Here is a 15,524-nt window from a genome sequence, read left to right on the forward strand (position 1 = left end):
ATCCCTGCTATATTGCAGGCTGGAGAACCTCCTCTGCTCACCCTCACGTTGAACCTGAGGCAATGCAGAAATACTTTTGAGATATGTTTTGATACTAAAATGCTTTCCCTTTCTGCATCATAAGGGACGAAGCATTCACTTCTGCATCTGCAGTATAAGCTCAGTGGACACTTAAGATAGGAAAAGATACATTTTGTATGTAAGGTCCACCACATGGTTATGCATGCCATAACTATATGTATTTTCTAAATTTTTCTTCAAAATATAAAGCTGTGTATGTCACTAGGTTTGTGTAGACACTATATATATATTTTAAATCCAACGTTTCATTTTCTGTCAGCAGAATGACAATAGACTTGTGATGTTAGCAGATATTAAGTAGTTTGGTATTATTAAATGTATCTCTGAGAATAGATGTTTTCTTGATAACATTGAGTAGAAAACTTTTATAGTGAATTCTTATGCTGTACATTGAAGTTCTACTTCTGGTGAAGTTTTCCTGAAGCCTGGTTGTTCTATTTGCGAGCACTGGTGGATGATGCTACCTGCTAGAAGATATACACTCCTCTTCTAGCAGAATTGCTTGGTCTTCTCTTGAGAGCCAGGAGCAGTGTGGGCATCCCTATGAATTACTTGCAGGCTGTTTACATGCCTTTCCTCTCGCTTTGCCTTTGGAAGTGTTTAGGTTTCCTCATCGCCCCCCCCCCCCCCCCCCTTACTTTTTATATGTGTTAGGTTGAAAAATGGTGAAGGAGAAAGAAGGGAGAAGCCCTGTAACTTTTTGTAGGGTCATATCAACAATGTGAAGTGGCTTGGGTATGTGTATTGCATGCTTAGCAAAGCTGGGTTGGTGGGCTGGAGGATGGAGCAGAGCTTGGGCTTTCTACACTCTCAGGCTTCTACTGCTCCTAAAACTTGTGCAGGTTTTCTTTTGAAATGGTTATTATTATTTTTTTTTCAAGTCAGTTTAGATGTTGCAATACCTCTAACTATTTTCATTGCTTTTTCCTGAGGTGTATTTTTAAGGCTCTTTATATTAATGAGCAGATATAAAAGCATCATCTCTTGAGTAGCAAGCAGGAGAGAAGGCAGGGCTAATTCTTCACAAATGTGACCTTCCACATGGCAGGGAACTGCTTCACCCACAGGGATTTCCGTGCCAGATATTTCTGTTTGCTGCTACTGTTTATCCCTCTGGCACGGGGAGGGGGGGTTTGGTGGCTCATGGTCTGTGGAGGTGGTGGTCTGTCTGGCTTTCATCAGTTTGGTGCCCAGGGCTATGTGGGCACTTGGGAGCCCAGGCTGGGGCGTCCTGGGGGCACCTGTGTGGAGGTCAGGTTATCGGTGGGTATCAGCCTCCTGTTTGTTGCAGTAGTGCTTGGTACGAGGGATTTAAATGCCCTAAAGAGGACTTGGGCAGAGTGGAGGTGCTTAGACCCAGCCAGGGGAGAACCGGAACTATGAGTGATGCCCTCTTGAGGTCTGCTTTTTGGTAGTGCATCCTCAGAACATCTCGTGTCTGTGATGGGGCAGCGATCGGGAGGAGCATGCCTAGGTGGTCACTGCGGGTAAGAAAACCTTCGAGGTTTCTGCTGCTGCAACCCTTTGTGGTGGGAGGGTTGTCAGTCCCTGTCTGCCACAAGGAAATCTCCAGTGAAGCAGCTTCAAAAGAGAAGGCATCGCTGCTGACTCTCGGTGCACCTTGCCTGTATGTCCAGGGCCTGGAAAAGAAGCCCTGGCTGTGCTGTGGGGTGGGCAGGGCACGTGCCCATCCTCTGTCGGAGGTTTCATTATTGGTCCTGTCTCAGCAAAGCACAGCAAAGGCTGTGGATGAATGGCTGGGCTCTGCTTTTGTACCTCCTTAGGAACCATGCGGGGAGGGAATAAGCAGAGGTATTTACAGACTCGTGAGGATGCCGTGATCATTGTGTGCAGCTCATGCCTCCAGGTACAGTCATAGCATTTCTGTTTGCACTGTTTCTTAGACTCCGAGCAGGGAGGCAGCCGTCTCCTCGCTCATGCAGCAAAGCTCCCTGACCTTGGGAGTTTCATGGCCACAGACCTGGCCTCATTTTTGGTTCTGTCTTGTTTCAGGTTCCAGCTGCTGGTTGGTGCTCTGCATCACCTGTACAAACACTTATTTTTTTAATTATCTTCTACGGCCATAACCGGTGAGAGCCCCCATCATTATATAGCAGCAGCACAGCACTGCTGAGCCATGAATAAGAATTACTTGTGGTAGAGAGGGAGCAGTGCCAAAAAAAAAAACCATGTCCCTCATCAGTTGGCTTGGTTGGAAAAATGGGCTCTGTGGTGGACATGTCTATATGGGGGGTCTGCTCCCCTGGTGGAGGGATGAGCTCATTTCTTGAGCATCTTTCAGGTCATTACTTGGGCCAGGCTTTGGCTACAGATACCCGAACGCCTTGAGTTTTGTTTTGGATTATGTTAAATGGGTTAGCTGCCCAATGACTGCTAAGGGTAACCCTTGGGGCAGATAAACACAAGCTCCTCCACGCTCTAGAAACGTGCTCTTTGGCAGAAGAAACCTTCTTACGCTGTGGTTTAGGGGGCAAGCTGGAGGGCGAGGAGGGTGTGGAGACACCATGTGCCTCCCCTCGCCTGTTGTGATGGATGCAGGCCGTGCCAGGGAGCTGGTAGGGCGCTGCCTGCCCATGCACTGCAGATTAAGTGCTCACTGGCTCAGCTTGGGCAGAAAATCAATCCCAAGCCTGTCCTCTACCGCAGCCCTGCCTTGCATGGCAGAGGGGCAGTGCTGCAGGCACAGGAACAGCTGGGTTGTGTGGTCATGGACCAGCCTTTCAGCTGCTCTGAGTGTTTTTGGGAATTACTTCAGGTTTTTCCCCCTCTTGTAAGTGCTGCACATCTCCACAGCAGGAGACTGATGCCTCACTCAAGCTCAATTCTCCCTTCAGAAAAAAACCAGCCAGGCGTGCTTCTTTCAGCAGACAGGCTGAAGCTCCCCCTTCAGCCTCTGGTGACGCCGCTCAGACTTCTTCAGGTAAGGGCTGGCTGTGGCCAGAGCACCTCGGGGCTGATGAGGAGCAAGGCAAGATTTAGCAGCAATGTAAATGTTCTCAGGCAGCAACTCCCCTTCCACTCTGCTCACATCCTCCTCCCACGCCCCCCAAAAAGCTTAATAATTATTAAGCTGCTGGGTAAGAATCTCCACCCTTCAAGGACTATGTCTGTTATTTTTCTGCTTTATACCAGCACAAGCAAGTGGCAAAAAAAACTACAACCACTCATATATGAGAGCAGTTGTTATGCTGGTCACTGTCTGGAGACAAAATAAGGAATCACTCACTGGTGAAGTGGAGCAGGTGAAATGCAGTGAGTGCTGTGCAGACCTAGCTCACTGCTTTAGAGAGTCACTCTTCACTAGCAGTCAGAGCAGCAGCTGAGTGGCCACTGAAGCTCCTTGACCTCTGATTATTTGTGTGTACCCATGCATGCATTCTTGTCTCTCCTCTCAACCTCCTCCTTCCTGGTGTGACCAAGCGCCTCGTCGCTGATAGAAGGGCAAACTTCACCTACAACACAATGCAGCCGCTTCCTTGTGGCCCAGTAATTAGCAAGCTGACTAATCAGTTGTGCTGCAAATAGGACCTGGTTTGACAAGGATGGCACCAACCCTGCCATTTCTGTTTGGGCTCCCACCAGCCACTGCCTTGCAGCTGTTCCTGCTTCATTATCACGTCAGGAAATGGTAATGTGACAAGTTTTTTTGTTTTGTGGGTGGTGTTTTGCTCTTTTCTTTCTTTTAAGCCCTATGACAGTTTACACTGCTGTGAAAACAAACAGCTGGGACTACATTTTTTCCAACAAACTCTCCAGCCTATGTGGTACACAAAGGAGCAAAGAAGGTATTGCTCTTTCTTCCCTGCTTACATCAAGGAAACAGATGGCTCAGTTTTACATGCATATACACAAGCAGCCATGTTTTGGCAGACACCTTGCCAGATAGTGGATTATCTAACAGTTTTATCTATCTAAAACACATCGCTGCTAATTCAATGGGTAAGAAAACTGGCCAGGATCTTTGCCAGCCCTGTGGCTGTGGGAGCCCTCCCCTCTGATGCCCTATAGCTGGGGCTGTAGCTGCCTTAGGGGATCCTACAGTTTGTATGTGATCAGAGGGAAGCTACTGGAGACAGCATGCAAGGGAAAAGCCAGCACAAGGCAATTTCTCCAAAGCAACTAGTAGATAATAGTGCTATTAAAGAGGAGAGGTGCAACTGGCAGCCACTGTCCCAAGCTGCTGGGTGCAGCAAGGTAAAAGGGACAGCTCCAGAGAAAGCAGAGAAACGGGCACAAGCAGCCCTCAGCCCCTGCAGAGGGAGGCAGCTCCTTGGCTGCACCTGTGTGTTAGTTTGGCTCTGTGTAGCAGGGAAAGTCACAGGGATTGGTGTGTTTTTCTACCCCCTGCTGCCTAGCCCTAGCTCATCTAATAGCTTACAGGTGGATTTACAGCTGTGGAGGAAAAGCAGTGGCTGAACACAGGTCACTGATGCTCCCTGCATGCAAACTGTGGCCACTCTGCTGTGCGGGCTGGGCTCCTGCGCCTGTAAATCAACGTGAAACAAATGAAAGTAAATGGATAGAAAGTGAACAATTTTGCCAGGAGAAAGAGACTGCTGTGTCAAACCACCCTGACATGATGTGGCTCAGGCAGCACACCACTGTGTAGCTATTACTTGAGGCACAGCAGAGAGGTTTCCTCCCACCTCTCCATCCTCTCCTACCTTACTCTTTACTGTCTGAAAACAGCGCTTTGGTGGTTGAGAACTACTACATGCATGCGTGGAGGGCTTCTCTAATATTCCTAGCTACAACTTCCTCAAGAGGAAGGAAAATAAATTTGTACAGATCAGGCCTCTACCTACAGATCAGAAATAATGCTATTAAACAGAGAACAAAAGAAAAAGCAGTTGCTCTCAGTGGCAAGGAGGACTGTAAAGTGGCTTTCTGAAACAGAAATACTGTTTTACTGCAGTGCACTTGAAGTTTAATTCTGTTAAATCCTAGCTAGAAAAAAACCTCAACCTGTCTTAAAGGTGGAAAGCAGATATTAGTCAGCTGAACACAGAGATTTTTCATGTATGTGTTCTTAAAAACATGCAGTCCTAAGTAAAGCTGTAGCTGCAAACTTCAGCGGGACCTATTTCACCAGAGAGCAAAGAAGTGTTGCACTCAGGTACTAAGCAATCCAGACTAAAATCACCCGTGAGAAATGACTGTGAAGAGGCCTTCAACGGTAGTAAAAAGTGAAGGTTAAAAAAGAGACTTGCCTGTATTCTGGCATTTCCGTTCCATCCTGCAGGACTATGAAATCGGGAGGCAGCTCAGTAGTCCCAACAGGGCAACAACTCTCAAACACCACAGTGCAGGAGGAAAGGAAGGCGTACAACACCAAAAAATAAGCGTACACAAATTACCACCACACAACTTGATCTTTACTAATAAAGCCAAAGAACAAAACATCAGCATTTTTCTTCTTTTTCTGCCTAAAGAGCATCTCCATTTTTAACATTACTGCTTTTTGCACCAGATGGACTACTACACACGGACAAAGCAAACCAGGGAATATTAAGACAGTTTCCACATTTTAGTTTGATGTGATTTCTGAAAACAGTGTCTTGGTGAAATGCATTTTTTCACTCATTCACACATTTATTTTTTTTTAAATGGGCCACCTGTGTATCACGAAGCTGTAACAAATAGAGAGGAGGAGCTATGGGGAAAGTCATGTCAGGAAGACAAGCCAGACAGAGTCATAAGCTTCCTAATGTGATACATTATTTCCAGTCTTACTTAATTCCAGGATGATTCTGCAGAGAAAGACAGTGCTGGGCCTCACCCCACCTCAAGGCTGGCTATGGTACAGAAAGAGCTAGCACTGGGGATTTGCTCATTACATCCACTGGTGCACTCAAGCACCTCCAAGATCTGCTCAGTATTAAGCAGTTTTAAGTGTGCATGTACCTATATATACATGTTTTTTTTTTAAGCCAGACAGTAAATTTTAATTCTCCTTGGGCTCCAGCTAGCCAAAATTACCTCCTGCAAGTGTCATTCCAAGCCAAGAATGCTTATAACAACTGAGTGAAAAACCCTCCCCACTGACCACCCAGCTAGGCAGTCAGTAAAACACATGCTTGGGCTCTACCAGGATGGCTGGTGGCTTCTGCATTTGCAGGAGGGTCTTGCAGACATGCCAAAGGGATGCACCCTTCCTTCTTAACCCACCTCACATGTTCTGCATTTGCAGAGGAGAGGAAGGAAAAAGGAGCGGGGATGACGTGGAACAGAGGATCACGGCTGCATTCTACCTCCACGTCTGCTTTTGTTAGGATTTCTGAGACACTAACCTGGGCCAGTTTCCTCCACAGATAGGAGGAAATAGATAACAGGAGGAACAGTAAGCCACAGGATGAAGAAATACAGCGTTAGACCTCAGCATACGTGCCACGGCAGAATCTCTCATTTGAGCTGGCCTCTGCTGGTATGCTCTGTGCATTACCTCCTGTAACCAATTCCTCCCGTTCTGCACTGATTCCACCACTTTCTGCCTCTCTGCTCAGGTTCATTTCACCACAGCTGCTTGCCGTGCAGCTCCCTTCCTTTCCACTGCCTTTCAGCATTTTCCCTCCTGCTTGGCGGCACAGATGCAGCTGGGTTCAATGCCCCCCACCAACTCTTCTACCCTTTGCCAGAGGGGTAGAGAAATCTCTCCCCTGCTCCATGTTTTGCTTGGCAAATCAGCAGAGGAGCTACGCCATGACTTTTACGCTCTCCCAGCACTGGAACTGTTGCTACTGCAACAGCAGAACCAAATCCCGAAAATATTAGCATCCTAATGGCTTTGGCAACAGATACTATGAAGCGCAAGGAAGTCAACTGCTACCTGTCAGCGTTTTATGTAGGTGCAACAATGCATTTCCAAGCCTGACCGCAAGCATTGGCACTCAGCATGTGTCATGTATGTGGGCCTGAAAGGTCAAAGTCTCAGCCACCTGTCACATCTGCACCTGATGTAAGTACCAATTAAAATAAGCACCTGGAATGACACAACACAGTAGGATCTCGGGGGGGGGGGGGGGAGGCGAGAGGGTGCAGAGGGAGAATGACAACAGAGCTTGAGCAAGTGAGAGAGTGCTCTGCTTACTTACCTTTCTCAAATAGCACGCATACTTACTGCCTGGAAAACATGAACATGCTGTAAGTGTACTTACAGTATGCGCCACTTCTCCTCCCAGACTGATACGAGCTCGTGAAGGCAGAACTGAGTACCACCTTGCTGGCAGAGAGAGGACCCACTACTTCACAACTCCATCACAGTGCAGGGGGAAGCAAAGCACTAACAGCAAAACAGTCAAAAACTAAGGGCAAAGGGCATTTTCTGTCTTGCTTTTAAGTTGAAATAACTTCAATTACAGCTTCTAGCAATGGCTTACATATTGCTCATTAATCTTCTGCAGCCTCCACAAGCAGCTGGTATTTATTGCTCCTGTCATATTACATGGGCTAAATGCAACGGGGCCGGGAAAGGAACAGAAAGGCCTCGAACAAATGACTTCCTTGGTTCAGGAACAAGTTACCATCCTCAGTTACCAGCATGAGAAACAGCCCTGACTTCCCCCTTTCCTTGTACACTATGTGCTGCTGGAGAGAGGTTTATTACAAATCCACGTATATGAGTGAAGAAGCACAATTACGCTGCCCTGCTCTTCTCTTGGCAGCAGAGGGAGGTTAGTACGGGTGACTCTGCCTGCAGTTTAAGCTCACGCCATGCTGAGCATCTCTTCCTCATACTATGGGCCTAACGCACTAACCAAGTGCAGGCAGCCGCTCTTTCAGGCTTTCAAAAAAAAAAACCCCAAACCAAAACAACAACAACAAAAAATCCTTCCCACATCATCAGCAAAAGAAAATTAATTCAGGTCCTCTCCAACCTGACACGCTCCTGAAAATCGTGATGGCGTCATACCACTTCACCAAGTAAAGCTGATCTCCATCGCCTCAGCTTCTAGGGACCATGGAGAAAAATGCAGAAAACTATGAACATAAGACGTGTTCTTCATCATTTTAAAGTTACCAGCTCACCAGTGAAGCTGGACTCTGTTTTACAGTGAACTCTCTGGTGTGAAGTGGAGCTCTCTGGCTAGCCACACTGCAGAAAGCAACACTGCTATTAGGGGTCAGCGACATTGCTGTTATGGGTCATGCATGAAGGTACAGGACAGAGCTTCACACAAAGAACAGCTCTCTGCTAACAACAGAAGACTCGAATCAACAGACAACACCAATAAACGTGCAGAGCATGTCAAAGACCTGGAGAAGACAAATACAACGAAAGAGAGAAAGTTCAAAATTTGACTTCTCTTGTCCTACATGTGAAGGTGTCACTAACAGAACTTAAATGTGGCTTCTCTCATTCATGCTCTAATGACTTCGCAGTCCCTTCGCGGCAGGGGAAGTGAGAAACGGGGTTTATCCATCCGTCAGCTAGGGTCGAGTTGGTTCAGTATCAGAGGCACTAAACAGTCTTGTCTCTTTTGGCATCAGTTCACTTTTAAAAATCTTTTAGCTGTCCTGTTCCACTTTGTTTTCCCTCCTTTGAGGACCAAGTTCAAACGCTGGAAACCTGGAAGTCTCCGGTACTGCAATATCTGAGAGGAAGTGAATAGCTCCAGCCATTCCTAAAATATAATGAGAAAGATTTTTGTGCATCTTGGACATGAAAATAGCATAGCTGACAACAAAGGCAATTGCATCTGTTTGAACTTAGCACCTTGCGAGGTCTTTTTTGAACTGGTGAACTTAGGGCCTCTAGAAAGGGATGTTCACCTGTACTTTGCCTAGAAAATCAAGTTTCATTTAAAAAGACTGAGGCAATAACAGAGTTCTCTCTGCTACTGTCTTCTCAGAGGCACAACTTCAATGCTACTTCAATTAAGAAAAAGTAAATCCCAATTTGGACTGTCTCATAATTTCAGCAGCTCTTACTGGTCATTTCACTGGTTAGAAAACAAAGGCAAAAATGTATTACTCCTGTGATGTACTGATTCATTCGTTCATTATTCATAAAGAGGGCATCCAGAATCTGCAGCACGAACACCAGCAAAATCTCATAAAACTCACAGGGTGACAAACTACTAGGGTGAGCTACCCTACAGAAAGACAGCATGCAAATAAAAGCTCACTTTTATGATCACACTAAGATCCTACTGTATCAGCAGTTGAACACGTACAAAGAAAGGAACTTTCCTTAAATACAGGCATCTGATAGAAATGAAGTGATTACGACAATTCCGTAAGAACCACATGCAACTTCCCATGGAACTGTGCATGGATGCATATATGTGCTGAAATGGACAACAACTTCAAGCACAATTCTGGCGAACAAAATTCAGATTTTTTTGTCTTAGATTTGAGGCTTCTAGATCTTTCCCAAAAAAATCACTGACATGAAAAACTAAAATAAAATCTGTGTCAGCATTAAAGCACAAATCACCCTGACTATTGTTGGCATTACTGCAGCTCAACAAATTTCAAAGCTCTTTTACTACTGACTCTGTGTCTGATTTTTTCTTCTACAAATGCATACAAGGGATCTCTTAGGAGTAAGAATCTTTGTACTTTTTTTCTCATAAACATTAACACAGTAACTCTGTATTTGGAATTTTTGTATTTGCATATAACTACTGCTCTCTCGCATTCATGCTTCGGGTTGGTTTACTTGTAAAATAATCCTACTTGGTCTGCTGTATTTTCACGTATTTGTGATAGATGGCGCACTATGCTCCTGCTCTCAGAGTAGCAGCACTATTTGAAATCCTACCTGTTCTATGATTCCTTGCCACTGTGTTTCTAAAGCATAAAGATGAGATAGGACATAGAAAGTAAACTACAAATAAAAAAATATACAAAGCTCTAAGAAAGGATTTAGGAACACCTTTAAACTTACAGGAAAGTCCGTAAGAACTCTGCATTTCTCTCTTTGTTCGGGTGATCTTGGCTCATATTATAAAATAGCTTTTTCTTGCTTTAGTATCGGTCCAGTTCCTTCAGGCTAGCAATTGCTCTGAGACCCCCTGCCCATGGCTGCTCCTCTATCCTGTCCCTCTTGAACAACACCCCAACACAGAAGTGTTGCATGGATTTTCATTTGCTTTAAGCTAAGAGGCATCAGCACAGCAGAATTTTATTTAAGAATGACAGTGCCACTGGCTTTACGCTGCAAGCTGCTGAAATGCAACCAGAAGGGAAAGTCTTGACAGGGGAGATAGGGGATGCTTTTCTTTTCTTTTTATTTATTTATTTTTTTATCCTTTGGAGGAGGGAGGTGCTGGCATTTTTTTTGGTTTTCTTTTTGTAATAGTAAAGGAACTACCAAAGATTTCCAAACTCCCAAGCACGTACCAAAACTGCAAGGTATCCTTTCTATCCTATACAACACAATACCATCTGCAATACCATCATCTTACCTTCAAAGAGAGAATAAGGTCTGTCAGGAATACGACATCCATGTGCACCATATTCCAAACACCATTCGGCAAACTGTGGAAGACATAAAATATTTGCTTATTTATTTTAAGATGAAGACTTATAAACACAAGCTTAAATATCTGCATGGGAAGGCACTTTAATAGGTATTAAATGTAAAATAGTGTAAGCAGAGAAACAATGCAGGAATCACCATCCAAGATTAATTCGTCTCACTTCAACCATGACATGGCTGCAATTATTTTTTAGGATATGCATTTCCACAGCAGGAGTTTCAGCTTCACAACAACATAATTAGGTGGGCTGTACTTAACTGTTTGTTGTTTTTTTTTTTTAAAAAAATCAACCACACTACACATCAATGAAGAGCGCTGCAAGAACAGCTATGAACAGTTTCAGGGGCAGAAATTTTCTAATACCATAATACATTTGTTCCTATCTGTGCTGGCACTTAATTTATCCACCTCCTAAGGACTTGAGAGTTGTTAACTGCGTTTCTGTTTTCTTCCACTTCCATGCACTGATTTAGAGTATTAAATCTCCAGCTGCCATTACTTAGCTTTATCTATTTTCTCTCCTTAAGCCTTACAAAAAATCGTTATGAATACAGTTAGGCAATTATGGTTGTCAGTATTTTGTTGCAGAGGATGGAATACCTTTTAAAAACAAGCTAACAGTGTCTTTCTTGTGTTTGATCAACACTGCTGCAGTAGCCACGCTAGACATACATTACTCACAAACCCCATCTGGCTCAATTTAAGAGCAACAATCCATTTCTCCTTTATGGCTCCCCAGAGCAGACACGGACGGGGCCCACATGTTCCCCTGGTATTTCTGTGCCTGGAAGCAAACCACTGCTTATCCAAAACACAGCGCTAAAAGTACAAGATTCCTGCAGAGCAAAGAATCAAGAGAACTCTCCCTGTTTCCCCTGTGATTTTGGCAGCCTGCTACAGAGAACAGCTCATCATACTCACTAGAGGGTGCTCGGGCTCTACAGTTGGAGCTACACGGCATGTGAATGGCCTCCCAGAACCATCAAGCCGTTAAACAGGAAGATAAAGAGTGGTATCTTGCCCCTTCCCAGCTTTCCCTCTTCCCCCACTCCCTCTGTTATCTTTAAGGAATGGATTTCATCACTTGGGACGTGAGTGTGTGTCCCCATGCGAGAATGTCTTGAGGAAACCCAGCAATAAACTCACAAACATTGTGGTCCACGGTTATTGAGAAATTATGAAGTATTTTGGGGCCCCCTATAGCTCTTCAAACCAAACTTTAATTCTCCATATAGTCTTCTCTTTTACGCGAGGACAGAACATGTCTGTGGCACGTTTCTAAAAGTTTTAAACTACAATCAGTTTTTGCAAAATCCCCATCTTATTGCATAATAGCCTTTATTATTATTATTATTGCCAGCCTGGGAACTTCAACAGAAATTACAAAAATTAGTAGCATCCCCAGGATACTAAGCAAAAGCACAATCACTGTTTATAAATCCTTAGCTTCAGTAAACCTTACAGATCCAATAAACCACATTAATGTCTTTGTTAAACCAAGGAAAAAGAGATCTCTTCTAGTACAAAGACATCTGCCATTATTTGCCACATAGGCTGAACAAGCTTGCCATCAAGAAACAGCCTTTCAGACCTCAGAAGGTTTGTCTTGAAATGAGGAAAAAAAACAAAGAACACATCAAACCACCCCTTCTCCTCCTTTCTCCAAAAAATAAGGGGCTTGGATGCTCTCTGGAGCTCAGGATGCCACCAGGACCCCTCTCTTCTCCCAGGCAGGCTAGCTAGAAGCTCAGCCTCCTGGGAGCCCATTTGATAATGCTGGACAGAAGCTGTGCAGACAGAGTAAGGCATGTAAACCAGTGGCCCCCATGAGCAACTGCCTTTCAAACCCTTTCAGTTAGTTTCTCTAACACTATGTCAGCTCCTGAGAGGTAACCAGGGACTTCTTCCTCTAGGCCTCGTGTGTTTTGGTGTGAGCAAACACCCTTGGGAGGGGAGCCATCTAGCCTTCTCCATTGCCTTTAGGTACCAATATAGCTGCACGGTTGTTTCCCTGCATGCTCTGTCTCAGAAAGAAAAGATTTCAAGAATGCCAAAGATAAACAAACTCCTTTGCCCATTTCAAGATTTCCCCTGCAAGAGCCTAAGAAGGGGCCTGACTGAACATTGCAGATGCTAAAATGCAGAACGGCGACAAATGTGCTGCCAGACCCGACTGCACTGGGCACTTCCAGCAAGTAGTCTTTGGCTCACTGCCACATGTTCCTTCTCAAAGGAATTTCAGGTATCTAACTGAGTGTCCTCCTTCTTTGGCTCTGATCTGGGTATGCTTGTTTTCCGTTAGCTTTGTACAGAGCTACAGGGTTCCCCCAGGCAAGAAATGCAGCGTGAGCAGGAATTGCTAATACTGCACAGAGCCCCAGGAAATGTACAAAAGTGGAAGATGACAGGGAGAGCCTAACTGTTGTGCTGAAAGCAATGTATGCTTGGTAGCGCGGCTCACACGTCAGCAGAGGGTGAGTCCACACATAACAAGGTCACATATTTGCCATGGCACTATTAGGGGTTTATTGCATTCTCTAGGATGCATGTATGCACACAGGTGTCCTCACGGATTGATGCACATGTAAACATAAGGTGACAGGAACAGCCACTTCTTAAAGCTCTGCTGATGATGGACAGGCTAACAGTAGAGGTGAATGCAATAGCTTTACATGTGGCTCATCTGAAAGCATCTTGAAAGCAACTCATCAAATTTCCCACTGCTTGACCTTTAAGTAGACCTCAGTTAAGTAGCTATGTATGCAGCATGAAACCCAGTATCGGTGAATTAAGTAGAAAACAAAGCAAAACCAAAAACCAAAAACCATGAAACAGAGGCAGAGAAAGCCTTCTCTTTTGTCAATTGCTAGCATAGTGAAAGCTGATAGCAGAACCTGGATGCTCCCAGTGGAAAAATTATGACTACGTCTTTCTCTGCAATTCATATTAATGAAAAAAACCTAAGTGAGCAATTTAATAACTGCAATTCAGAGCTCTAAAAGCCCCAAACAGACACTAGTCTGAAAGCAAATAATTACAAAAGACTACTAACAGTATCGCTGGAGGAGCTGCGGATGACAGTGGATCTCTCAATGGAATAATTAGCACCACATAACATTTATCTCTTGTTGTTCAGGCAGGCTGATTTTCCGACTCTATTTACAGCACAGCAAAGTGCGTTTGTGTGTTTTTTCAACCATTCTTTTTATTAACATGCGAGTGCCCACATACACAGCTGAAGTCATCTAGTCAAAGGTGTGAGTTAAGGGGAGCATGTGATGGTGTGCTCTCGTCCCCCCGAGACAGCTCCACACGCAGCACTCAACAGCTTAGCCTGATCACTCTAATTACTCTACTGCACTGGCACGAAATGGAAGTACATGAAACACGTGAAAGGGAAGAGTGATTTTGCTGGGATGCTGCAGAGCTCACCTTGCAAGCTCGGTAGAGGTACTTTTTGTCCTGAGTTAGGTTATAGAGAGACAAGAAGGAGTAGCCATTGCCAGCAGTACCATGGCAGATCCCGTAGCCTTTTCTCAGTAAACCTCTCTGCCAGATGACGTCGCTACACTCCATAGCATCTTTCAAGTATTTATCCTCTTTAAAAGTCTGCAGAACAAAAACAGAGAATAAACATATAAATTGAGGTATTAATGATTACAAAAGGATTGTGGACCTGGAAGATGTTTTGCTATGGAGGTGGAGTTTTTCAAATATAGTTTATTTTGGATTTTAAGACTCCATCCGTCATAGACTTGCCTTTCTAAGTTGTTTCTCCTTTCTCTTTGTGGAAAAAGAAAGAACTTAAGTTTTAGTTTCTGTAATTAGTAAAAACAAAAAACCCTCAAGTTCAAGGTCCTCGGTTCCACAGCCTGTAATCTATTTGAAGGGTACATGACCCTTTTCTGCTTCTCCCCTCTATTTCCCAGCCACTACATAATTTGATTTGAAATACAGAAAAGTAATTCTTGCCTCCAAGAAATGTAACAGAACACTGGCCATCAAATCTGGTCCTAAAGGGCCAGTTCCTGATCTTTCTGATTAATTCCTGCTGTTTACTCACTGTCTGTCTTCAATTCCATGTTGAAAAATGCACAAGAATCTCTCTTTGCATAGACAGGGCTGTTTCCTCTATCCCAAGAACAAGTAGGAACAATCCATTACCTTGACTAGTATTTGTATTGGAAATACTCAAGAGGCACTAGCCAGCTGGACAAAGGACCAATTTTACAAAATGAATGCAACCGAAGTGCATTTTAGATGCACAGAGAGTCCATCGAGGCAGCAGAAAAAAGAAGAGAAAAAAAAACAACAAAGTGAACAGCACCACTGACTTCTGTTTTCGTAAGACTACTCTGTGCTCCCCTTTGCCTAGGTCACACTACAGATCAACAAGACAAAGAAAGTAATTGATGCACTACTATAGATATAGTCCTTTGGAGATGGCCTCCTCTTCACGGATGTGACTTAATAAAGTAACAGAAGCAATTAACATGCAGGAGTCTTAAATCCACATGCTTGATAAAGACAGTCCCTCTCTCTGAACATGGTTTGCCAGCTACTCAGTTGTAAAGCTTCAAACGAAGGCCTAGAAACAGCATTTGATTTCCAGGACAAACATTGCTGTCTGCTATCACAAGTCCCTGTGCTCGGTGTGAAAACACAGGCAGCAAAACCTGCTCCAATTTTTCTTGTAGCTTTTTCAAAAAGCAGATTAAGGAGAAAAAGAAAAGCGTCATATGCCCCATCACCTTAAACATAAAAAGAGGACAGAAAGGAGACTACTAAGCAGAACTTGGTTCTCTCCCTCTTATCTCTTGGAAAAGATTTTCTGCTGGGGAAAGCATCGCACTGGGAAAGAAGTGAAAAAAAGGACTGTAGTATTATGTCAGCCTCCTACCACAGTCCCAAGAAAAAGCAATTGCAATTGTTGCTGCA

General features: G+C 44.3%; 1 protein-coding gene and 1 long non-coding RNA gene across 2 annotated transcripts in view; one reads left to right on the forward strand and one right to left on the reverse strand.

The window, feature by feature from the left end:
• The first annotated feature begins 736 nt into the window (after window positions 1–736).
• On the forward strand, window positions 737–6,818 carry LOC310895058. The gene is made up of 2 exons (XR_014580408.1): window positions 737–2,171; window positions 2,937–6,818. It is a non-coding gene; the product is annotated as an uncharacterized lncRNA (long non-coding RNA).
• The window catches only part of LANCL2 (LanC like glutathione S-transferase 2), a 31,193-nt gene continuing 21,124 nt past the window's right edge, over window positions 5,456–15,524 (reverse strand). The window contains exons 7-9 of the mRNA XM_083825857.1: window positions 14,019–14,195; window positions 10,512–10,584; window positions 5,456–8,723 (exon numbers count right to left, since the gene is read on the reverse strand). Of these exons, the coding sequence (XP_083681983.1) occupies window positions 8,608–8,723; window positions 10,512–10,584; window positions 14,019–14,195 (366 nt within the window). The 3' untranslated portion in view covers window positions 5,456–8,607. The remainder of the gene's footprint in view (window positions 8,724–10,511; window positions 10,585–14,018; window positions 14,196–15,524) is intronic.

The sequence above is a fragment of the Anser anser genome, assembly GCF_964211835.1.
Source record: "Anser anser genome assembly, chromosome: 2".
NCBI lineage: Eukaryota > Metazoa > Chordata > Aves > Anseriformes > Anatidae > Anser > Anser anser.